At 37.3% G+C, this 26428-nt stretch overlaps 1 protein-coding gene across 4 annotated transcripts in view; it reads left to right on the top strand.

Annotated features, from left to right (window-relative positions):
- Positions 1-20047, top strand: part of FILIP1 (filamin A interacting protein 1) — a 235154-nt gene extending 215107 nt beyond the window's left edge. For 3 of the 4 annotated variants that reach the window (XM_047732372.1, XM_047732375.1, XM_047732374.1), the window contains one exon: positions 2231-3064. In XM_047732372.1, coding sequence (XP_047588328.1) covers positions 2231-2437 — 207 coding nt within the window. In that variant the 3' untranslated portion in view covers positions 2438-3064. Of the gene's footprint in view, positions 1-2230; positions 3065-16225 lie in introns of those variants that run through there. The other variant, XM_047732373.1, reaches the window with a different exon arrangement.
- Positions 20048-26428: the final 6381 nt, after the last annotated feature.

Here is a 26428-nt window from a genome sequence, read left to right as displayed (position 1 = left end):
AGGCAGAGAGAGAGGAGGAAGCAGGCTCCCTGTCGAGCAGAAAGCCCGATGCGGGGCTTGAACCCAGGACCTGGGATCATGACCTGAGCTGAAAGCAGTGGCTTAACCCACTGAGCCACCCAGGCGCCCCTTGGCTTACATTTCTATACCCTAAAATATTCAATATATGGTTGTGAATGGCCATAGCCATATTTTATTCCAAAAATAACATTAAAGTATTTTAATATTAAAAACCTATTTTAATAGTATAAAATAAGTGAGCTTATATGTCTAAATTCTACATTTTATTAGTAGCATCTTGTAGAGAGCAAGTGCTGGATAAATATTTATTCAATAACCAACTGGAAGCCTAAATGAATGATTACAAAGTGTGCCCAAAGTATAAAAACCAGAGCTTTAAAATAAATTCTAGTTTTAAAAATACCTCCCGTGATTGTCTTCATTTACTTGGGACAAATTGGTAAATTAAATTATAAAAGAATGTATACTATTTAGATTTTAATTGAAACCAGTAGACTAGAAATTATGATTCTTAGACTCTGAACAAATTCTGTAGCATGTATTAGACACTCTTAAGGACAGGAAGCTTCTTATTTAAGTATAGAAACTGTGGTTTATTTTCTCATATCCACAGTATAATTTACTTAAATTTTCTGTGTACCAACATAGATTTAAGACAGACTTCAAAGTGTGAGTTATTAATTGCTTTGCTAGTAAAGTTTTTCATTATTGGCCCAAAGGTGCTGAATAGCATTCAGAATTGCTCACACTTCTCAAACGGTTCAATATAATATTGATTTTTAAGCAAAATAAAGCATAATTTGGTATGTGTGGTTATTTCTAATGATTTTTATAAAAAGATGGTGGAGGTATGAGTTGTAACTTAGAGCAGATTTTCTGCTGAAACATCTTATTCCCATTTTAAGGGTCAGATCAAAATAGTTTTACTTACTTTAGTAACATTTTTCACTACTGATTAAACCCCATATACAAACAAGACTTCAAATAAGATTTATAAGGTCTAAAGGATGGCCACTTACTTCAGATATATCAGATTCCATAAAGTCAAGGATGACAAAAAGTTTAGGACATGTTTCTTAGAAATTGAATAGTGAGGCTAATTCATTTGTGCATTTATTCATTCAACATTTATTGTTCAGCTACACTCTGGGCACCAGGTTTGGTGCTGACTGCAAAAAGGACCTGTAGAATTGCCCACCTTAGCAGGAGAGGCAGGATTGAAACCTACCCAGTTGGAACCTACCCTCTGGTGGTCCTATGATAGAGGTGTATAAAAAGGAACCCCCCAGAGAAGGCTTCCCAGAGGAGGAAGTTTTCATAGATAAGGAGAGATTTTTTTTTTTTTTGAGAAAGAAAGCAGAAGGAGTATGTAGAGAGAACAGTCTGTGCAAAGGTATGCAATGTGAAGGAGCCTGCCATATTTGGGGAATGGTGAGCATTCCCACGGTGCTGCAGCTGTTGCAGAGACAAAATGCAAGAGCAGAAAATATAGAGGCAGTGGAGATGTCTGGCAATTAGTTGGAAATACACATGTGTATTCCAGAAGATCATTGAAGGCTCAAGGTCCTGGGACTCAGCAACACATGGGGTGACAACTGAGGCCATTCTCAGGGTGAATGTGGAAAACGAAAAGAGAGCTGAGAAGGGAGCATGGTGACACCCACTTTTAGAAGAAAGGCGAACTAGAACAAGGAGCCAACAAGAGATTGAATAGGAGTCATCAGAGGTGGGAGGCGAATGGGTGAGACTCCAGTAAGAATGTGTCGCAGCCAGAGAGTTTTAGGAGAACTTCAAGAAGAAGGGTATGGCCAGCAGTGACAGGAAAAATGAGAAAAGTCTGGCATCATTAAGAGGCAAAAGGAGAGCTGCTTCCTCTAAAGAAAGTAGAGATAATCTACGGGACAGTGGGAGTAAAGTTGCCTGAGTTGATGCCAGGTGGTTGTGTTTTCTCTGTGAAATAGGAGTTAAGGTCACTTCCGGAAGGGTAGAGGAAGTAGGTCAGGGGCTGGAGAAGAGAAGGGGAATCTGGCTCAGATGTTTCAGGACAGGTAAGAGGAGGCAATCAGAGTGGATGAGATCCTGACTCCCAAGTTTTAACAATGTTATCTAGAGAGGTGCCTTCCATGGGCTTTCTGTCCACGATGATGCTCAGACTGATGGCAAATCCAGGCGGAAACTCACCAACATCTCCCTATTTTCTCTCTTACAGTCAGGACAAGATGGGTCATCCCAGCGACCTACACCCACCCGCATTCCTATGTCAAAAGGTATGAAAGCAGGAAAGCCAGTAGTGGCAGCTCCAGGAACAGGAAATCTGACCAAATTCGAGCCTCGAGCTGAGACTCAGTCTATGAAAATAGAGCTGAAGAAATCTGCAGCCGGCAGCGCTACCTCTCTTGGAGGGGGGAAGGGCTGAGGGCAGTGGCTGAGGGGGTATGTTGTGCAGACGCTACCGCTGCTGTGAACGCGGACCTTCGTCTGCTTGTGCCAACTCTTTACATGTACTAACTGCAGTTTTAAATATCTTGTTTATAAAATAATCCACTAATAGCCATGTGTCTTTCCTATTTTGTACATGTGTTCTGATGCTAGAGAACAGAACTAACTAGCAGAACTACTGCTTCGTTGAGGATGCTGGGCCCAAGGCGGGGCTGACTTCTAGTCCCATTTTTGCTTCTAGAAAGTGGACCTATCAGTTAACCTGCCTGAGCCTCGGTCTCTTTATGTCAGTAAGATATGGGGGCTGGATCTCATCCTCTCCAAAGCCGGATCCCGTATTTCCTAATTGTAAATCAAATTTAATAGGCCTTGTTCCACAATAATTGATTTTTCAGAAATTCTATTATGAAATAGGAAATAGTTTAACAGTTGTCATTTGCCTCTATTAAATCCTAAATTTGCTTCATGTGCTGGAAAAAAACATCTCCTAGTTATCACAGGGCCTGGACCTTTACAGTTTAGCAAAAACAAAAGCCTCTGGGATGATTTCAGGAAATAATTTGAATGTGAAATAAAATGGAAATGAAATATGGAATCCTAAAAACAGAGTTTTACTTATTTGTGTGTGTCTGTGTGTATTATAGAGGTTTTGGCCATCTCCAAAACACTCCCAGAATTTTATAGACAATAATTTTAGAACCATTAATGTCAAACTCATGCTCTATTCAAGTGTGCAATTGATTTAAATTGTGGAGCTGTTTGAATAGAGCTGCCAAATGACCCTTCTATCCATTACAACCTCAATAGAGGTTAGGTTGTAATGGATAGAAAATAGAAGAAAGTAATTGTGATACATTAAAGCCAAGAAAAAAAAAAAGACAACATTCATAACTTAATTGAATTCAAATAATTTCCTCAGTTGAGTGTGGACTTTACTTGCAAATATAGAATGAGTTCATGAGTGTGTGTGTATGTGTGTGTGTGTGTGTGTGGTGTGGTGTGGTGTGGTATGGTGTGGTGAATTGAATTATTATTCCTGTCCATTTTACTTATATTTGTATCATCTTCATTAAAATCAAGCATGTTTTAATAAGCATGAAACTGTGAATGCAAAATGCCAGGTGTCTTTGTGAGATTAACCATGTTATTAAAGTAGACATTGTGCTTCCTGGTCAAATAACCACAAATGAGCTCAAGGCTAATAACCCACAACCTAGCATCTGAGGTCTCAAGTAGGCAGTGCCCTTGTCAAAATTTTTAAGCTAACTGAGTAAACTTTATAAAAATTCAATAACTACAAAGTTGCAGGTTGTTTTTCCACTTCTGAATTGTGAGGGTTCCAAGATTATTTGGGTAAGCCTTGCCTTTGATATTTGGGGAAAGATAGTTGTATTTTTTTTTCAAAGATGTATGATTTAGCTTTTTATCATCAAATCATCAAGCTTCATGATAAAGAGGCTCTTCCCTGAGTTGTTTCCATACTAGATTTCCTATCTCTTGTAGAACTTCGACTTCTGTTGTATATGGTGGTGGTGGATGCCTCTCAGAATTCATATTCTTTTCCATCAGGTCTCTATTGCCTACAGCTCATCAGTTCTCAGCATATGTATTAAGAGATGTTGAATAACCCTAGGAGACGTGCTATAATAATTGGATTTCAAGGTAGAAGGAGAGAGACTGGGAAAAAAAGATTTTATAAAATGTGATTTTGAACAAGTTTAAACAAGAGTCTTTCCATTTCCAATACTGACTTGTCTCTTTTTTAAAGGAAATTTTCCCATTTTGTAAAATACACATCCATCCCTTGGAAAAACAAGGACATTCCCGGTTTTTCACATGCCTCCTTGGCATTGAGAGTATTTAGTGTTGCTGGGGTGCAACTCACTGTATGTGAACAAACAGTGTCAAAAGAACAAGCCTCTGTCTTCCTTCTGAGTCCACCTGTCGTTCTCCAGCGCCTTTTATCATGATTCTTGTCACTGCTGCAGTCTTTTGCTATTCCCTGCTCACACCACGCTTATGTCGTTTCTGCCTGGAAGTCCACACCGTCTGCAGGGAGAGAGCTCTGAGGGCCTGAGCAGTGCATGTGCAGGATGTTTATGCATCTGGAAGCTGGAAGAGAGCCACCTACAAAGTACAGCTGCTAAGAAAACTTGGCAGAACAACACATAGTCACTTTCCAGAAATGGTAAAGAGCGGCCATGGCAGTTTTTCTTTGTAATTTTAGAACCAACTCTACGTTTATTGGATAGCTTTGTTTTAAGCCACATATTAGAAATGAAATCCACTGGGGATAGGAAGTGGAAGATTTTTTTATTTTTATTTTTAAAATTTTATTTATTTATCTGACAGAGATCACAAGTAGGAAGAGAGGCAGGCGGGGGGTGGGGGGGGGAAGCCGGCTCCCCGTGTAGCAGAGAGCCCGATGTGGGGCTTGATCCCAAGACCTTGGGACCATGACCTGAGCCAAAGGCAGAGGCTTTGACTCACTGAGCCACCCAGGCGACCCAGGAAGTGGAAGATTAACTGCATTCTAATTCCAGCTTCTATTTGTCAGGATGTTTTCAAAAATGCAGCTTGCTGTGCTTTTATAAGAGGGAATGAGATTAAAAGGTTAGAGTCTTCTCCCTGTCCTGGGACACAGTCGTGTAGTAAAAGGGCTCACCAAGGCTGTGGTGGACAGCTACTGCTCAGGTCCCACCTGAGACAGGGGAGGGAGTGCCATTTCCAGAGATTTCAATGGAATGGCTCCCCTTGGGGATTTGCAGGTCACAATCTGCCCAGCTACAGAGGAGAACCTGGGCTTCTCCTCCAGAGAATAATTTTCATGGGTTGACTACTTCAGCACACTGTGAGGGAGGCCATTTAGCACGTGTGGTACGAGAAGTGTTCCTGTGTGGGACAACACCCTAAGGGTGTTTATCATTTCTTGAAAATGACCTTCCTGTATGGGTCACTTGCTTACACAGAGTCCTTCAGTTTCTACTGGCATTCTTACTATGTTTTCAGTGGGCAAGTGAATGGGTGGCTACTAGACTCTAGAAATGTTAGTATATTCATTAAGGGTAGGTCTTGCTAGATATCTTACTCGAACGTCTTCAAGAAGGAAGGGAAGGAATGGCTTTGATGTGTAGTGTGGGAAGAGTGTAGCTTCAGGGAAGTGAAAACACGTCCAAGAATATGAGATGTACAAAGATTTGAATTTCTCGTTCCCTCATAGATTTGGAACACTGAGGAAAGCATGAGACTTTGCTGATCAGAAAAGCCCCAGGGATATTAGATAAGAAGAACACATTTATGTGGGAGGCTGGAGGGCAGAGAAAGGAAGAAGTGACCGGATGGGCACAGAGGGGGCTTCCCAGCAAACAGGAACATACAATCCCAAAATTTCCTCAACCCAGATGAAGTTCAGTGTTTCCCTCCAACCTCCTCCTCCAGGGTCTCATGATTAGTTATGTCCTTATCCTCGGCTGTTTCAATTTCTCCCTTTTATCTGCTACTTGCGCACAGGATATAAATATGCTTTGGATTCTTCCATTTGAGCACAGTTCCTCGATCAGCTGTGCAGTCCTCTATAATAGGTGCTGCCCGGATAAGCCATGGACAGAACACTCGACCTTTTCTGCCTCTACTTCCACATTTCCATTTATTCTTAAACTTATTTTTAAAATTGTTATTAAAGTCATTCATATATGTAGTTAAACTATCAGCCAGCACTAAAAGAAAATGAAAACAGCTGTTTCTGATCTCACCCCTCTTTTCCCTCAGTCTGTCTCCCTGGAGAAAATCATTCCTAACCCTTAACTCTTTCTTCTGGTATTTGTCTACATATTTCCAAAAAATTTTTTTTATCGTTCAATTATTTTTCAATCTTTATTTGTCGATCATTATGGTTTTTTTTTTTTTTAAGATTTTATTTATTTATTTGAGACAGTGAGGGAGAGGGGAGGGACAGAGGGAGAGAGAGAAGACAAGCAGGAAGTCTGACCCGGGGCTCCATCCGCAGGGCTCAATTCCAGAACCCTAAGGTTATGACCTAAGCCAAAGGCAGACACTTAACCAACTAAGACGCCCAGGTACCCCTTTCAAATTATGTCTTGATGGTTGAAGAAATTTAAATATTGTTCCTTGTTGGGGTGCCTGGATGGCTCAGCTGGTGGAGCTCACTACTCTTATTTTTTTTTTAAGATTTTATTTATTTATTTGACAGACAGAGACCACAAGCAGGCAGAGAAGCAGGCAGAGAGAGAGGGAGAGGCAGGCTTCCTGCTGAGCAGAGAGCCCAATGGGGGGCTTGATCCCAGGACACTGGGATCATGACCTGAGCAGAAGTCAGAGGCTTTAACCCACTGAACCACTCAGGTGCCCTGGAGCTCATGACTCTTAATCTTAGGATTGTGTGTTTGAGGCCACAGAGATTACTTAAAAATAAAATCTTAAAAAAATATTGTTCCTGCTGAGCCAAATAGTTTACTATGTGTTCCCTTCCTCTTACATTTTTCACCCTTCAATAGGATAATTATGTTAATTTTTCATCTGCTTGGTTTTCTATGTATATCTTTATTTTTTTTTTCCAAATGCTCTAATAGACCTGCCAAACTCTTATCAGTAATTTTTCCAAACACTTAAATATATCAGTTTCATATTTTTACCTGGAGGCTTTCTTAGTTTAGTCCCTTAGTTTCCTACATTAGCCCTCCGCTTCCCTACTTAGTCTGGACTGGTAATGTTCTAGGCCAGGTAAGGCTCTTGTCCTATTGTTCTTTTGCCTAAGTTGAATCCTCTGTTTCTCCGGTTTCCTCTTCTACTTCTTTTGCTTACATGCCTGTCTGTCTGTATATCAATCTATCTCCTGAAGTACATTTGACCCTTGGATAACACGGGAGTTTATGGTGCTGACCCCCAGTGAAGTGTAACTTTTGACTTCCCCAAAACTTAACTACTAACAGCCTACAGTTGACTAGAAGCCTTACCAACTGCATAAACAGTCAATTAACACATACGTCATATGTTACAAGTATTATATATTGCATTCTTACAGTAAAGTAAGCTAGAGACAAGAAAATATTAAGAAAATCACATGGAAGATAAAATACATTTATAGTACTATACTACACTTATTGAAAACAATCCACATATAAGTGGACCTGAACAGCTCAAACTTACATTGATCAAGGGTCAATTATACATCTCCCAGTAGTTTCTATAGAAAAAAATCCTTCAGTAACTTTCTTGAGGTGGACTACATGTATTCTGGGAATAGATCAAAGGAAGTGGGATGGAGAATATCATGATAAAATGTACAAATTTTTTTATTCCCCTGCATTCAGTCTATGCTCTCCATTCGTATGTTTAGGTCTAGTACTGCTTAGGTCAGGTTTTTTGTTTTTTGTTTTCTTTTTTCCTGGAATAATAAACCTTGGGTCTCTGGTAAGGGTGACTATGACATCTAATCTCTTTTGGTTTTCCTTTGACCTCTCTGACATTCCACTTGGTCTCCCTTGTTGACTCCTTATTTTATGCATAAAACCTAAGGGTCACTGTTCCCCTCCTCTCTACCATTTACCTACACTACTTGCTCATTCTGGTCATTTTATGCACTCTTATGGCTTCAGTTATCACCCATATGTTGATGGCTACCAACCTTCTATCTCCAAATGCATATCCAACTTTGTACTGTGTATCTCCAACTTAACTTATCTAAAACCAATTCTCAACACTTCCTCCAACCCTCCTCTTCCCCTCCTCTTACCCCTGTATCTCAGCAGGGGTTATCCTGATCCACCCAATCACCAAGAAAGAAGCTTGGTAGTCATTTTAGGCTTCTCCTCCTCCCTCACCTGTCAAGTCAACTCATCGAACAAGTCTCATAGTCTAACCCCTTAACGCTGAACCCACATCTCCATTTCCCTTGCTTACTGACTGAGTTGAGGTTTTAATTACTTCTCATCTGGATTAGTTCAACACGCCCGCTGACTGGTCTCATAATCTCAGCCTCAAAACTCTCAGATTCATTTTTCATTTTGTTTTCCAAAGTTCAAGTTGATTGTGTCACTCCTCTATCTGAGTACCTTCCAAAGTTTCCTCATTACCTACAGAACATAGCACCAACTCCTCCATATGGTCGTTGAGGCTCTCTGTGACTGAGCTCTCTCCCTCCCTGCTCTTTGAGCATCTCTCCCCTTCCCTTTTCCTTGCCTGGACTCCTAACCCCCATGTGGACTGAATGGCTTACATACCAGGCCAGGCCACATTTCCTTGACTTGTTCACTTTGTCCCTTCTCCCTACTTTTCCTTCTGGTGGTTGTATCTGTCTCTGTTCAAAATTTCTTTTAAAAACCTTGCTTCTACTAGACAAGCCATTATTTCATAATCAAACCTGGGGTTTAAAGCTTGTGTGCTGCTGTAAAAAACTTGGCACTCACTGTAGAGAAAGAAAACCAGAAGTTGGACGATGGTTCGATGCTGTAGAATAAAGAAATATTCTAACTTCTCACTTCCTCCGTTTGTCTGCAACTCAAACCTGTGAGAATGATGTGGAGGGTCATGACAAATCATGTGTGGGAACATGGAAATAAAGAGATGGTAAAATGAGAGGAAATTCATGTATTGCCATTCTGGATAGCATAAGTTTCATCTTTCCCATCAAATGTACTATCGGTCCATAATATGTGCAGAACAGCCAGGGATCCTGGACTGAGGAGATGTCACAAGTCATCGCACATGTGGAAAGCTAAGGGGAACTGAGAGCTTTCTGTGACATACAAACATACCTGAATGAATTCTGAATAGCTCTTTCCTCACCCTCTCTAATTCCCCCAGACGAACATGAAAGACACTTCTGGAGAGAGAAAATTTCAAGTGATTTGTCAGGCTTTTCAAGTTCTTAAAGGAATTTCTAAAATAGGTCAGGGGGCCCCTGGGTGGCTCAGTCGGCTAAATGTCCGACTCCTGATTTTGGCTCAAATCATGATCTCAAGGATCTCAGAGATTGAGCCCTGCATTGAACTTCATGCTCAGTGCAGAGTTTGCTTGAGATTCTTTGTCTCTGCAGCACCCCACCCCACTCACAGTCTCTCTCTCTCTCAAATAAATACAGTCTTTAAAAAAGAATAAGTCAGGAGAAGCTCTTGTTTTAAAAAACCAAACAACAGGGGCACGGGGTGGCTCAGTCATTAGGCATCTGCCTTTGCCTTGGGTCATGATCACACGGTCCTTGGATCTAGCCCCTCATCGGGCTCCTGCTCAGCCAGAGAGTCTGCTTCTCCCTCTCTCACTTCCCCTACTTGTGTTCCCTCTCTTGCCATCTCTCTCTCTCTCTGTCAAAAAAATAAATAAAATCTTAAATAAATAAATAAATAAATAACCAAAAAAACCAAACCACACCGCCAAAAAGCAGGATTCAGATTTAAGATCAATAGTAAGGGGACTATCCAGAGAAAGTAGATTGCTGAACAATGGCCTACATACCTAAGCTGAAACTGAAAACCAGGAGACCAGAGTAAGGTATATGACCTTTGGCAAATCGTCTTACTTTGGCTTATGGTTTAGCATTTGGTTGTAACCTTTTATGATTCTGGCATTCTTCCTTATATTCAGATGATAGGCTTCACTATTAAGCAAGCAACCTAAAACATTCTACTGTAACACTTTCCCTAAGACCAGTAAATAATAGCTTATCTGGTAAATGTAATTTTGTCCTCTCTACATGTGCTAATGTTGTGCATCCATGATGGTCAGAATTACAAAATCAAGGGCTGGTAACAGCTGAACCAGACTTTAGAGGTCAAGATAATTATCTCTACTATTAAAGATGAAAACAAAAGACCAAGAACAAAACAGGAGCACCCCAAGGCTTAGAGATGTCTAACCATCTTACTAATGATGATGCCAGGTTTTCTGTATATGATTCATTATTTCATATGATGAAACAACCTCAGGTGAGCGAAGTACGTATTCATATATAGACTAAAATACCCACACGCACTGGGCCAGAATAATACTGCCAAAGGATTTTGAGATATTAAGATATCTACGTGGAAACTATATGTGTCAAAGTTTTCATAACAGCACTTTGATGAATATTGTTGTTCTTATCTAAAAAGCATCAGGCCAGGCCCTTCCCAACTTTCACATACAATGTTACTTTCCATGTGATTCTGTGGCCAGCCATAGACTGAGATCAACCCTAGGCACTTAGCATCTGTGTCCAAAGAGTAGATCCCAAGCATTCTTGACTCAAATACTTAACTATTTTTCAACCGTTGAATTCCTATTTATAGTTAATGTCATCTGTGGGATAATTGTTTCCAATTTGATTGTATCTGGAAACTAAACTATTTGAGAGATAAGGATTAGCTTGCCTAAAAAAGTAGTTCCCAGTCAGAACTGATTATTGGCAATTCCTGCAATGTGGAGAAGTAAGGGGATGATCTGGGCAGATGATGGAGTGGGAAATGTTTTGGAAGGAAGCAAATAAACTATTAGAAGGTTGAGAAACCCCAAGAGAGTGTATATCATCTGGTTCAAAAGTTTCCTGAAGCAAATGACAGAACTGATTAGCGGAAGTATTTTTAATTAGCTGAGCTGAATCCAAAAGAGGGAATACAAGTCCAATTCAACAGAGGAAGTTTATTGGACTTCCTATTTAAAACAGATGTTTTATCAGAACTCTGATTAATTTCTGAATGTGATAATAACAGGACTGAATACCGAAGCAGTTTATTCAAATGAGAACCTTAAAAGTACACAATACCTAGGCATTCCTACTTCTTTCTAAAAGGTCTAGACATTTTTACAGGTGAATAAATCACTCTGTGAATAATATAGTAAAGCAGGGGTTTAGTAGCTAGTGGAGAGGAAAAACAGCACAGCCCTAAGCCTGTTCATTGCCTCTCAGGCAGAGCCCATGGGGTGTAGGGAGCCACGGACCATGGGAAGCAGGTCATAAGCCAGCCAAACTGATGTAAAATCCAAGAGAAAATGTTTTCTGTGGTAATTTGGCATGCAGTTTCCTGTGGATGAAGCAGCCCTCCTTTGCAGAGGTAAAATCCTACTATAAATTGATCTTCGACTCTCTTAGTCTCTGGTGTGTGAACCTAAAGGCTATCAAAGCGCTCTTGTCTCATTTACTAGAATAGATTTTTACAATTCAGAGCTCAAGTGTCCCCTTGCAGAGAGTTTGACAGAGTATAAACATAAATATTGTTTGGGAGGAAGGCACTGACTTTCCAGGGAGTACATCTTTCCTACTCCACAGCCAAGGAGCCCTCCTGAGAGGAATCAGACTTGCAATTTGTTGCCATGTTGCCACACTCTAGCACTTGAGAGTCTCCCCCAAATTTTTCCCCAAATCCCAGCTTGCATATACAACACTGGATCTCAAGTCATCTGGCTGGCCAGTAGTTTTGGGTTACCACCCAAGGAGGATAAAGAGTAAGGTCAGAAGTCAAGTATAATTAGGAACTGATAAGATGTTAAATTTCCTTTCTGTGGACCATTATCTAATAGCTGGTGTACTAAAGAATGAATTCATATTATTCTGAAACATCATTTCACAATAATGTCATAATCCCAAATAATTAATGTGTTACCCAAAGTTTCTTAAGGAGAAAATATCGAGATAACACTTGAGAGGAACATATAGAGGAAAGTATAAGAATTTTTGTTAAACTGTTAATGTCAAAAATACATAAAAAATCCAATGTCCCTGTGTGTGTATGATGATTAAGATTTAGAGTTTTCTTCCTTCTTCCAATTAGGAAAAAAGAAAAGATGTTCTTAAATGTTTGCAGATAGAGGGCCCTAAACTTAAGTGCTTTGCTATTTTGAGTTTGTTGATAGAGGTGGAAATAACAATGGGCTTTGTTCTCAACCTGCCTGTTATATATGCTACAAATTACTAATGTCAGAAAAAGAGTAACTGTAAGAAGAGAAAAGTTTTATACAGAATTACACCTGATTTTACTCAGGTTACTTTAGGGGCCCCATATGACCTATATTTGGGTCTTCCTCTGAGATGAAATGAAGACAGCGTAAGAAAAGGAGTAGGATTTGCTCACTGACTTTGTAACTTCAGTAAAATTTATAACATTCTTTTATTGTATTAAACCATTTAAAAAAATGCCAGGGAGAAACTTGGAAACTCTGTCCTTAAAAAGAACAAAAGAAAGAAAAACAAAAACTTAATTAATGTCATAATCCCTGAAGCATTTTATTTTATTTTATTTTTTTGCCAGCAACCAATGACTCTGTATGCATCAGATAGTTTTGCTGTGTAATGAGTCACCTCAAAATCTAATAACGTGCAGCAACATTTTTTATCTCTCATAATTTTGTGTATTGGCAGGGTGATTCTTTTCTGACTCAGTTTTCAGATTTGGGGAAAACATAGATAATAAACAAGCATAGATTTCATAAATATATTTAATAAGTTTCAATTAAAGTAGATCTTGTATCATATAGATCTTTTCTGTCTCTGGAAATGAGATGAACTATGTCTCCATGTGTATAAAACAAAATAACTTGGGTTTAATTGTATTCCTTTAAATAAAGTTTATGTATATAAATATGAAATACCCTCTTTTTTTTTTTTAAGATTTATTTATTTGAGAGAGAGAGTGCACAAAGGGAGAGAGGGAGGGAGAAGCAGACTTCCCGCCTGATGCAGGGCTCTATCTGAGGACCCTGGTATCATGACAGGAGCTGACCGCAGACGCTTAACCAACTGAGCCACCTAGGTGCCCCCTGAAATACACTCTTTTATTATTAAAGTAGAATAAAATAAGCTGTTAACATTGTCAAGTATTTTTCAGACAATCTTCTTTTTTTTTTTTTATAGATTTTATTTATTTATTTGACAGACAGAGATCACAAGCAGGCAGAGAGGCAGGCAGAGAGAGAGAGAAGGGGGAGCAGGCTCCCTGCTGTGCAGAGAGCCCGATGCGGGGCTCGATCCCAGGACCCTGGGATCACGACCTGAGCTGAAGGCAGAGGCTTTAACCCACTGAGCCACCCAGGCGCCCCTCAGACAATCTTCTTAACAATGCAATCTGATTAGGGGCATGTGGGTGGCTCGGTGGGTTAAGCATCTGACTTCAACTCAGGTCATGATCTCAGGGTCCTGGAATCCAGCCCTCAGTCGGGCTCTGGGCTCAGAATCTGTTCCTCTCCCTCTGCCCCTCTGCCAGCTTGTGCTCTCTCTCTCTCTCTCTCAAATTAATAAATCTTTATTATAATCAGATAATGCAATCTGGTTAATAGCATTTATATATATATACATACATGTATATATGTATCATGTAGGATTCCAAATTTGCTAATTTAAATATAATAATAATAATAATAAAATGAATAGTTCACAAGATACTGTTTCTTCTATGTATGGCCCCAATTACTGAAAATTCTGAATTCCGAAAATTCTAATTCTGAAAAGCTATCATGATTATGAAGATTGCAAACATGTTCAGATTAAGGCAACTCTAGGAATTTAGAGATTTACACACTCAAGGTGAGAGTAGTAACACAAAATGTTAGCATTGCAAGGCACTTCAGAGATGATCTGTAAAACCCTCACTTTGTGGTAAGGAAACAAATGCATGCCCATTCTGAATTACATCTAGGGTAAGAACAATTCTGGATTTCACTCTTTTTTTTTTTTTTTTTTTTTTTTTTTTTTTTTAGTAGCCAACACACAACTCTGAGATCAAGAGTCAGACAATTAACAGCCACCCAGGCACCCCAGGAATTTATTCTTTTAAATTTTAGTTCTCTATGCTTTCTTAAGGAAGGAAAATGGGGAAGATACTTGAATTCTATTAGGAAGACTTGAGATCCATGTCTTTTGGTTCTTTGAAAACTATTAATGAAATTTTAAAAAAGAAAGTGTTGAGTGGGAAACTGCATTTGAATCTTAGATCCTGATTTTTAACTACAAAATATTTTAACTCGTGTCTTCAGTTTTTGCCTGAAGATTTTGATATATTTTTAGGCATTGAAAAAATTTAAGAGCTCTAACAATTTTCCAATGAGAAAAATGAGACGATTTTTAAGGGTTTGTATTATTGTCAAAAATCATGTTTGTTGCCGGGGGTAGCGGGGTAGGGAGAGGGTGGTTGGGTTATGGATACTGTGGAAGGTATGTGCTATGGTGAGTGCTGTGAAGTGTGTAAACCTGGCGATTCATAGACCTGTACTCCTGGGGCTAATAATACATTATATGTTAATAAAAAAATTTTTTAAATTAAAAAAAATCATATGTATGTCTTAGAAGCATTACAAAGCCTTCAGAGCTAAGTTTTGTTAAGTATATAAAACCTTCATGTATTTCATTTTACTTTGCTTTGCTGTTTTATCCCAAATTCAAATCAAAAGGTCGAGAGAAGGAATGGAAATATCGCCACCTACTGGTCAGTATGAACTGAAGTAAAGTTAATAAAACCAAATTAAGAAAACTTTGACAAATGATCATCCACTGTACATAATTAGCACAAATCTATAGGTCTGTGACATAATATGCTTTAATCAATGTTTATTTAGATGTTAACTACTTAAGTAAAAATAAAATGTAAATATTAATTACTTGAAATTAAAGTGAAAATAATTGGCAGAAATTTCCTCACATTATTGATAAACCCTCACATTAGCTTCTATACTTACAACACTGCCACATATTGTCAGGGAGGTAATACATTTTTCAGGTGAAAAAACTATTTGAAGCTTAGTTATTTCTTTACTTTGTTCTTTATAATTTCAACAATGGTAGGACACTCTCATTTTGATCACTTATGTATTTCCATGTCTAGCACAGTGATGGGCATGTAGGAGAGCCTCAGTAAGTAGTCCTTGATTGAAAGAATGAAAAGAAAATGATATATTTTCATGAAAGCATAAAGAGTAAGGTAAAAGCAAAATCAATCAAATAAATACAAATATCACACACCCATAATAACAGGGCTGGTACTATCTCAATCTATTTTCTTTCTTTCTTTTTTTTTTTTTTACTTTTATAATAATGAATTTAGGTTTAAAAGCATATACATAAGGGGCGCCTGGGTGGCTCAGTCAGTTAAGCATCTGCCTTGGGCTCAGGTCATGATCGCAGGGTTCTGGGATCCAGTCTCACCTTGGGCTCCCTGCTCAGCATGGAACCTGCATCTCCCCCCTCCTCTGTCCCTCCATCCTGTTTGTGCTCTCTCTCTTACTCTACCTCAAATAATTAATAAAATCTTTTTGAAAAGGCATATACATAATTTTGCAAGAAGCAGCAGCTCAAGACAAATGTAAATCATGTTTAGTGTCTTCTAAAGAATAATGAATATTTCCTTATTAAAACTCAAATCCACAAACATAAAAAAAGAAATTAAAAACGTGAATATTGCTCAGATTAAAAAGAGTATGGCTGGAAGAATAGAGTTACTTCTAGAAAATATTCTGATTTCCCAGTATGGGACTTATATATAGTAACTAATGTCTTCGTGTTCAGTTATTTCCTTGGGTAAAATCCACCTAATATTATTAGAATATTAAACATAATGCCTAAAAGACTTTAAGAATTTTGGAGCTAAAACACATATGCCAATATAAAGAAATTACCCAAGAACAGTAAAGAACTGCAGGGGAAGCTATTGGGCTCATGTACCTGTTTTTGTTTGTTTTGTTGTTTAACATCTACAGTCTTTTACTGAAATGATGTGGTGTTGATCCTCACATAAACTACTGATTTTTCAGTTTAATTGAAAATGCTGTATCTTTCTTTTCTTTATAGAAAGCATCGTCATTCACCAGTTACGTATGAACTCCAGATGAAATGGTAAACCAAGCACATACTGGGTGTGTGTACTTCCTCTGAATCCTTGTTGAATGAGTAGTATTTCTACAGCCCTCCATCATCACTAAGGTCCTCCATGCTACTGATCACTACTGGAAATAATTTTCTACTTCCAGTGATTTTTTTTTTTTTTGAGGATATAATAATGTAAAAGCTGAAAATGGCATTGCTGATAATATAAAACTAGGTAGCAAGAGCTATTCAATATTTGTGTCAAAATAAATTTCTCTTCCTTTTGCAAAGCTTTCAGGTCCATGGGCACATGTTATGTAATTTATTTTTATAATACACTTTGTAATGTAATTTTTTTCCTAAAGTGTTTCCTTTTTTGTAGTCTATGGCACATATATCTGTAGAGGACACTGTCATTTCTTCCAAGTATCAGTACTGGTGCATTCAAAACGGGAACCTATCATTATTTTCCTTCATCACCATTTTATTTCTGAAGGAAAAGAAAGTACAACACTCTACATATTTCCCAGGGTAAATTCAAGAGATAAAACAGAAGCAAGAGATTCTAGAAGAGGTATTATTATTGCTTGTACAATACTGTGATTCTGATCATGGTTCAACAGTAATAAATAGCATTAATTGAAGAGCTTAATTTTAAATATATAAAACCAGTTTTAAATACGTAAAGCCTATCTATTGTTCTGTGCCAAAACCCCTGGATAAATTGAATTTCATATGGAACAAGTTAATAAAAGGAGATATATAAGTTTAACTAGTAGGTTTATGGGAATAGCTTGACTGAGAGTTCAATTACATTTTTGTGTGCATTATTGCTTATATGTAAAGGACTTATATAATAAGGACTGTGATATCAAGATATTTCTTACAATCTGCTCAAATGAAAGCCCGAAAAATAAAACTGACCTAGGTAATATCTGCATCTTTAAAAAAAAAAATGGTAAGAGGAATCCCATGATGGATAACATTTTTTTTTCCTTGATAGACAGGATTTGGATAGATTTTCATAATGGCATGCAGGTTACAGAACATATTCTTTAAAGATAAAAGCACAATATGCATTACTCAAATCTCAATGTCAGAGCTGCTGTTGAATTTAAGCTTATATGAAAATGTGCATCTAAAGTCTACTTGAAACCCTAATAATACAGGTTTTTAAAAAAGACTTTGCTATTGTGAACACGTTTTCAATAAGGTCTTTATAAAGATAACTTTAAAGATAAATGAAGAGTTGACATGTCAGTTTCTGAATGCAGAAATCATATATGATGGAACTTTACCGAGATTAAAGAAAATGCTTCTGAGTGTCCCACACATAACTGAAAACCATGCAAGTAACAGTGTTGGCCCATTTCTCCAGTTGACAGCTTGTATCCACGTTACAAACCCATAGAGGCAAGTCCACACTGAGTCTCTGGAATAGAAAAATTAATTGGATATCCTCCCCTATGTAACTTTGGAAGGTTGTAAGTTATACTTTGTAGAATTAGCAGTCATATTTGGTAAATATTATAAATTAAATAACTATGTTTTATGGCAAATTAGTTTGATTTTTTTTAAGTGAAAGAAATGCTACAGTAGGCTTGTCCTAGCTTGAATGATAGCCAATGTATCACATATCCTTCAGGGCTTTTGATTAATGATTAAGAAAACTAGAGTGTGTATGTGTGAAGATTTAAAAAGTTGTTGCTATGAGTTTTGTTTTCTGAAAATGTTTCTGAACTGTAATGACATTTTCAAGTAGAGAAGGGTTTTTATCTTGTAATCGTTATCTTTTTTTGACACACAGTTAAGTTCCCTATTTGCCAACGTTTATACTTCTGATGGCAAAATATTCTGATGTATCACAAATAAGCATTTAAAGCAAATAGCTTTTTCTCAACTTGTGGGAATTTTATTACATGAATAGTGAAAAGGCTAGAGGATAAGACTTTACTTCTTGATTTTAAGATATTATAAGTGATTTATGTCTATTTGGATCTGAAGTTTTTATTTCTCTTGAATTTATAATGGAATTTGGTACTGGCAACGTAGAATAAGGATGGCGGTGCAATCTGAGGCACTTAGATGGATGCTGGGCTTTTTTCTCTTCATGCTGGGATTAAGTCCTCCTTTTAAACTCAAATGGAATCTGAGCGACAGATGAGTAAAATTAATAAAGAATAAAAAATTGTTTTGAAAGAAAAGAATGTTAAAAATTAACAGAAAAGTGAAAATACCAGATAGCTGTATCCTTATCCAATGAATAAACAAACAAGATCATAAATAGTCCCATCCCAGTATCCCCATCCAATTAAAGAAACTGCCTCCATGTGCAATCCTGGTACCATCCTAGACTCATATAATTTCTGTACCTCTTATTATAAGTAAAATCTCCAATTCATCCAAACTGAAAGGGAATCAGTTTTGAATGGAATAATTCTATTTTCTGAAATGATTCCAGTTTAAGGTACAATTGAACTAATCCATTATTTACCCCTTTCTTTTTGATAAGAGAGTATTTTTTGAGGTACCTTCTGCAGAGATGTCTTTCAAGGATTTCATAAAATTTCAAGGTTTGATGAAGACAGTGGATACATTTTCCAGATGTTAGATGCCTAGAATGTTCACAAAATGTGAAGAATTGATTGTCTCTTAGAACAACCAAACAAAAAATTTCATGATGGAGTATCTAGCTTAAGCATTAGAAAAAGACACCAGCACTACTGAAATAATTCACAAGTTCTAAAAATCAGTGGCAGAGCAAGAGTAAATGTTGGATCAGACAATGTAATATGTTTATGTCCTTTCTCCTTATGTTGTGGTTGAATTTCCTGGAAATGAAGAAAAAACATGGCAAAAGTTGGACATATTCATGAATTTGATGAGCAACAGTTCTAAAAATAACAAAAATGCAAAATGGAAGTTAAGAAAAAAGAATAACACAACTGGTCCCTGAAGCATATATCCCCTTTTGGACTCCCGTGCTATCCCCCTGCTAAAAATATTAATTAGAAGGCAAAGAGGAAAAACAATAAAAGTTATTGTGATAAATTCATAAATATTGGGGAGAATTTAATGGAACTAACTTTGTTTAGTGAACACTAATATTTTATTGTCTTAAATTTTCAACATCTACTCCATAACTACATATTAACAACTGTGTTTGTTACATGGGGAAAATGCAAAATGCTATAGATTAGTAAGTCTGAATAGAAATATTTATTGGTGCCATTTTGTAATGCATTTATTTTTTGGTGTTATTTTTTCATTTATGTTATCTGGGTAATTTTACCTTAACATTCATAGATTTTGTTATTTTTAACAGGGCAGATTGTATCTATTTAGATTTTGTTTAAAAAACATTAGATGTCAGCTTCTCCAAAATAAGAGGCTTACAGTGTGGTAGAGATATTCTTAAAAGTCTTGCAGTTGAAAGGATTTTTAAAAGCAAAAGTGTGCATTGAAAAATTTTGGAGTTACATTGTATTTTCACAGCATTCTCAATTTTGTCTCCTTTAAGTTTTATTAAGTACATGAGAAGTTTATTATTTTTCACTACAGCCAAGTGAATTTATGGGTATCTACTTGTCTTTTGTATGAATGTAATACCTTGCTTTCAGTTCTTCACAGGTTATTGAAATTATTTAGCCAATTAAGACATTCTCTTTGTGTTATTTCCAAAGTCAACCATGTTTATCAAAATCTCACTATAGTGAGAAAAATAACAATTGTGATATACAAACATTGTGCAATATTCTTCAAGTTGGAACATAATATTCATAAAATTAAAATCATTTAAAATGAGTATTCAATCTTCACCTTTTTATTCAAAATTGTTTTAAAATAGTTTTCACTTATGCATTTCATACAATCTTGAAAATAGTGTTTTTTTTTTACTGTGAATAAGCAGAAATGGTACAGCAGGTCTGCTGAAATGGGGGATACTTTTCCTCTGAGTTGCAGCATAGTCTGATTCTTTAGTAAGATGAACACTGCTACACAGCAAGTGCTGGGACTGGTTACAGGGTTTCCCTCAGCCCTCTATCTTCACCAAATGCATTGTCAGTCAATATTCAGGTATTACTTTACTGCTTTCTGCTGTCAATCTAAAGGCAGGTTATTGAGTGGAACAAATCCTCTTGAGGTTTTGCCAGCAGGCCACAGCCCCACTTCTAGAGAGGCAGTTGGGTAATGCTTTCAGCAAAGTGGGATGGGGGTGACAGCGGGGCTATTCTCTGACCCCTTTTATCAGGTTTTTAACAAAGTTGGTGGTCTATAGCCAATCCCTAATTATCTTTGCCTTATTTGGAACTATAGGAATGGCTTTTTCCTGTTTATTGTTTAAATATCTGCATATCAAAAAAGCAAGCAAGCATGGTGTCTAAACAAAGATGCTTTCTACCTGGGGGTTGCAGATGTTAGGGGTCTGGCCCACAAGGCAGTTCTGAGGCATCTTTATTGGAGGAGCAGAACCCCTTGGGTGCACATGGTTTAAGAGGACTGGCCAAAAATCATTGTTTATTTCATGACTTCCCAGGAGAAGAAAGGTCTCAGCCTTTCTATATTTGCTCAAATGCATTTGTTCCCTTGAGCCCTGGGCTAGAGTCACTTTTAATGAGCACCAGGCTATTTCTGTGTGCAGAGAAACTGCAGCAAGTTCCCTGGGCTCCACACATGTTTGTACTAGAGGCTTTGCACCATACTGGTCTTCTTCGTCCTTTTTTTTCCCTTGAATGTCATTAAAATTTACTTTTGAAATTTTGTGGTTGATGCTATCCCAAGGAACCTATAAAAGATGCTAAACATTGAGGCCTCCAACCAGGGCAACCCTCACTGACTGCATGGTTCCAGGCATAGTGACCTGCCCACAGGAAATGGCTGGAACCCAGTGCTGCGGAGTTCCCAACTCGCCTTTTTTTTTTTTTTTTTTTTAATTTTTTAAGTTAACCAGTTCTCCTTTTGTTTCCACTGGCATTACTTGCATTTCTTTCAGAGGTAAGTGTCTCTAAGTAGAATTATTTTTTTCTTTCTCTTCAGTAGTCTCTTTTCCCATTCTGGCTATAATGATTAGCATTAGTGTACAAAGTTGTCTCTCCAGTTTGACTCTAAGCTTCCTGAAGATGGGACTTGCATATTCCTCAGAGTGAATACAGGATCCTGGATAAATGTTTGAAAACGGCAATGTAATTCCTTCTAGGGAGAGGCCCTTTCCCACTCTTCTAGCTGCTGTATCTCCTTTCCTCCAATCTTCACAGACTTCTTCCACGACCATAATCATGTTTTTCATTTTTTACTTTTCTGGCTTGGAGGGTACATTTCTTTCTCCTCTTTGACAGCAAGACATATGTTTAGTCCAAGTGGCAGGGTGTTTTGTGGGCACCCAATTACTGACTCCTAACCCCAAAGGTTGCTCCTCTAGAAGTACCTCAGCAAGGGTATTCTATGGCAGATCTTCCTCCAAATTGTTCTGGCTGCCGATCCTTCCCTTGTAGAAACCTCTGTGCCCACTGAAGATTTGAGACACAGAGTATCTGGATCAAACAAGAAAATTCTCAAGAATCACCCATCTTAAGGAAAGACAGCTCTCTGCAGAGAGGTCCCTCACCAGACTACTAGATGGCCTATGCCATTTTAACAAGCAAAGTGTGTTCAGTCATTTTCAATTCACACAGAAGCCAAGCATTTGTTTCCACATGGAGTATTGTAGCAAGTAGACAAGTGGAACAAATTGACTGTATAAGCTAACTCTCAAGAATGGGGAATACCAGAGATCTTGGTTTAAAGGGAAACAACCCAAGATCTTGAGAAAAGGAGATCAGCTAGGGTATGGAGTCTTGTGAATCATCAATAATGAGAATTGTATACGGTTCAACTTTCTCCACGTTCTTTTATTTTTGATCCTATTCTTTCCTGCATGGAGAACCATAATATCACTCAGACCTTAGGACCCATTTCCTCACAGTTTAGTTTTTTTTTTTTTTTAAAGATTTTATTTATTTATTTGACAGACAGAGATCACAATTAGGCAGAGAAGCAGGCAGAGAGAGAGGAAGGGAAGCGGGCTCTCTGATGCAGGGCTCGATCCCAGGACCCTGGGATCATGACCTGAGCTGAAGGCAGAGGCTTTAACCACTGAGCCACCCAGGCGCCCCACAGTTTAGTTCTTTACATCATAAAGAAGATGAGGTGTGGCATCTCCTATAAACCCTTGTGCACACATCTTATATGGCACTGACCTCATTAAATTTCAATTGTTTGTTGGCAAGTTGTCTCTTCCACTAAAATGTGAGTTGAGAGTAGGTCTGGTTAGTTCAACAAGATATGCTGAATGTCTTTAAGACCTTGGCATTTTTCCAGGTATTTAAATATAGAGACACATAAAAACATTCTCTGACCCTGAAAAGCTTTCTCTAGTAGAAAAGACAGACATAAGCATTATTTCTCTATTATGGTAAGTAATAGGATAGAGGATAGAGGTATGTATAAGTTGACATGAACTTAGAGAGAAACTCTTAGCACAGCCTGAGGGACAAAAAAAGGTTCCTCAAATTCGCTACTGTCTTGCATCTTGAAGGATGAGTAGGAATTAGCAAGGCAGTTTCAGTAGAGTAGGGTCTGAAGTAGGGGAGCAGTAGGTTGGACGGGTTAGGAATTGAAGGAAGTGAGTGTAGATTATTTTTCTCAGAAAATTCAGTGAAATTAAAAATGTTGTGGAAGAGTTTGCTGAACCCCTACTTTGTCCCTCACCATGCACTGGTCAGAGGGAAGTCTAGGAGGTCATGGTTATTTGTTGTCATAAACATTTAGTTCCACTGACAAAAAAAAAAAAAAAAAAAAAAAAATTCCTCTATCAGGCTCAGTAGAAGTTGACTTTCACGTTTAAGTTCATTTTGTGAAAGTCATCCTTCAAAAATACATTAGAGATATTTTAGATAAATAAAAACTTGATAGGTAGTAGTGACCCAAGTGTTTCAACAAAAACAAATAATTATGGAATGCCTGCCACACCTCTCCCCTCCCCTCAGACTTCCCATATTTTAAAACTTGAACATAAAAATATATATCCAAAAATAGTCCCAATGTGATTATAAGTGGTTAAACATGTAAAAAAAAATTTTAAAGTAGGCTCCATGCCCAGCTTGGAGCCGTGTGAAGCTTAAACTCATGACCTAATGACCCAGAGATCAAGACCTAAGCTGAGATTAAGAGTATACTTGATACTTAACTGACTGAGCTATGCGTGAACCCCTGGTTAAACATTTTTAAAGATCTACTTTACCGTGTCTATTCTCATGGAGTAGTAAGTCTCTTTCTTCCTCTGCCTGTCCCCTTTAAAAAATAATTTCACTATCTACATATAATAGATGTCAGTTGGCTGTCAACTTAGAGATGGCAACATCCTATTTGAAGGAAGCCCTTATCTATAATTGATGGCACCATGGGCGTAATCAATTGAGAGAGTGTCTACAGTGGAAGTCACGAAGTCTGAAGTCTTATCAGAATTAAATTTTTTCTTTTAAAGAAAGTGTAGAATTATGAGAAAAGAAACCTTAATTTCCTCCCCAAAACCAAGTTCTTAGGCTGCCTACTCTTTCCTCTATGAGACTACCATTAAAATACCTTGTTTGAATTGTTATTTCTGACTATGATTATTATTCATGAACCTGCAAAAACTTTCAGCACAACACCAATGACCTCAGGCTAATCAGATAATTTCTTAATGTGAGAACAAAAGGACTTTCTTAAATGCCTAACTGAAAAAGTTTAATACACAACAAAAAAACAGGAAGAGGTCAATTTTAAAAGCAGTAATTTTTCAGTTGGAACCAATCTCTGATGCAAATAAATATAACAAATTAAATTTATTACACAAATTCTCTATCATTCTTTCCCTAAAAATTTTCTCCATTAAACATGAATATGATTTAGTCCCATCAAAGTTCCCTAAAGTAAGCTGCCATGATTAACTGAATAGAAATTTTTTTCTTCAAAAATAAACAAGTAAAAATACTACCCAGTCACTGAAAACAATTCAAACCATTTCCAGTTCCTAAGAACTTTCTCTGAAATTCATGCTGGCAAAAACTGTGGTACATTTTTTTAGGTCTCTTCAGCTTTCCTAAACATTGTTACGCTACAGTTGTGAATGAAATGGCTTGAACATGGCTAGAAACTGGAGAGTTTAAGCAGCACCGAATACTCAAAGGTGTCTAACAAGCAAATCTGTGTGGCCCTTTGGCTAAACAGTAAAAAGACCAGTTTCAGTTTCCTCTTCTTAATTAAGTTACTCAATAGTTATATAATATTTTTTCTTTAATGTTTCTAGTTACCTAGTTTGGTGGCTTGAACACACCAGTTGAGCTACAAAATAAAAAATTATTATAAAACTACCCTGCCAAAAGCTATTTATATACATCTTTTCAGATCATGGGGTCTGCATTCTGCTTTATTATTTTGGATTTACTTTTATATTTGGGCTCATGCATTCTTTGCACACTTACTGTGTTGACCTGGTAATTGGCATTAATATCATTTAGCCATGTAAATTCTTCTTTCCCCAGGAATCAGCAAGTGAACAATCATTTGAACAAGCGATATATTATCTACATGTATCATCAAAACACACACACACACACACACCCCAGTCACTACCAGGAACCACAGTGAAAAATGCATATATTGGTAATCCATTGTGAGACCACTCTCTTTTGTTATACCAGAAATGCTGAATTTCTACCTCATCAGATTAAATGAAAACAAAAAACAAAAAACTACCTGGTAAGGACAATCATAAAACAATGTATAAAAAGGAAAGCATAAAATTCTGAGTCCCCTGAGACAATGACGTGGATGTGAAAAAAAATTAGTTCGGTAAAGCAGCATATCGTGATGGTTCAGTACAGAGAGTAAAAGGAACTATAAAGGATATCAAGAGATTGAAAAATCTCTTCATCTACTTGGACCTCATCTGAAAATTTAAGTTTTAAGGAAGCATCTAAGGAAGCTTTCAGTCCTACAATTCCGTTTCAGTCAAAATGGAATTTCTAATAAGAAAAAAAGAGATAAGGAGTTAATCTTTCTTATGAACAAACAAAACTAAAGAAAAAGCAGATAAACATATTGCCATCACTCAGATCACTAGAACAAAAAAAAAATCTGAGGGCAAAATAACTGACCATTTATACACAATACAGAGGTAGCAATTCTCTTAAGGAACAATGACATTTAGCGGATGTGATAATACAGCTAGAGATATTTTTGTATTTTTGCTTTGTATTTTTGCATTATGTCCAGTATTGTTATATTTTTGGGAACCAACAGAACTTAGCGGAAGTATTCCATGCCTTCTCCATTAACTGTGATGGATCAATGTTTTCCATTTGAGCCCTAGGTTGAAAGTAAACTTGCATAGATCAAAACAAAAAAATACTTATGTTAACAGTGCTAAGAATTGGGGAAATAATGGTGTCATAGAAGAGCAAAAGCAAGCAAGCCAGTTCTCTGCCAGATAAATATTTGATTGGCTCACATCCTGAGACTTGCAGTCATTTTGAAAATATATTTAATTTTAAATCTGAAGCCTAAACTCTCTTCGTTTTCCTTTCCTTCGTTCACCTTACAAAAGGCATAAATATATCCACATGGATGGGACTGGAAGAGATTATGCTAAGTGAAATAAGCCAAGCAGAGACAGTCAATTATCATATAGTTTCACTTACTTGTGGAGCATAAGTAATAACACGGAGGACACTGGGAGATGGAGAGAAGTGAGATGGGAGAAATCAGAGGGGGAGACAAACCATGACAGACTGTGGACTCTGAGAAACAAACAGGGTTTTGGAGGGGAGGAGGGTGGGAGGGTTGAGTGAGCCTGTATTACAGAGTGCAGTTATTGCATGGAGCACTGGGTGTGGGCATAAAAAATGAATTTTGGAACACTGAAAAGAAATAAAATAAAATAAACTGAAAAAAAAAAAAAAAACCACCAAAAGGCATAAATACAAAGTCTGAAAGAAAATGAAGTTTGGGTATGTTTTCATATCATGTGAATTACTCTCTGGCCTGGATTTCAAAGATGCCAATATAATGTGAAATGTATATAACTTTAAAAAAAATCTACAAATATATGCTTATTGCAGAAAATTTGGAAAATAGTTAAAAGAGCAAAAAATATGTAGTGCAAAAAAT

This window comes from Lutra lutra, chromosome 6, assembly GCF_902655055.1.
Source record: "Lutra lutra chromosome 6, mLutLut1.2, whole genome shotgun sequence".
Lineage (NCBI taxonomy): Eukaryota > Metazoa > Chordata > Mammalia > Carnivora > Mustelidae > Lutra > Lutra lutra.
This window is presented reverse-complemented; position numbering and strand designations above follow the sequence as displayed.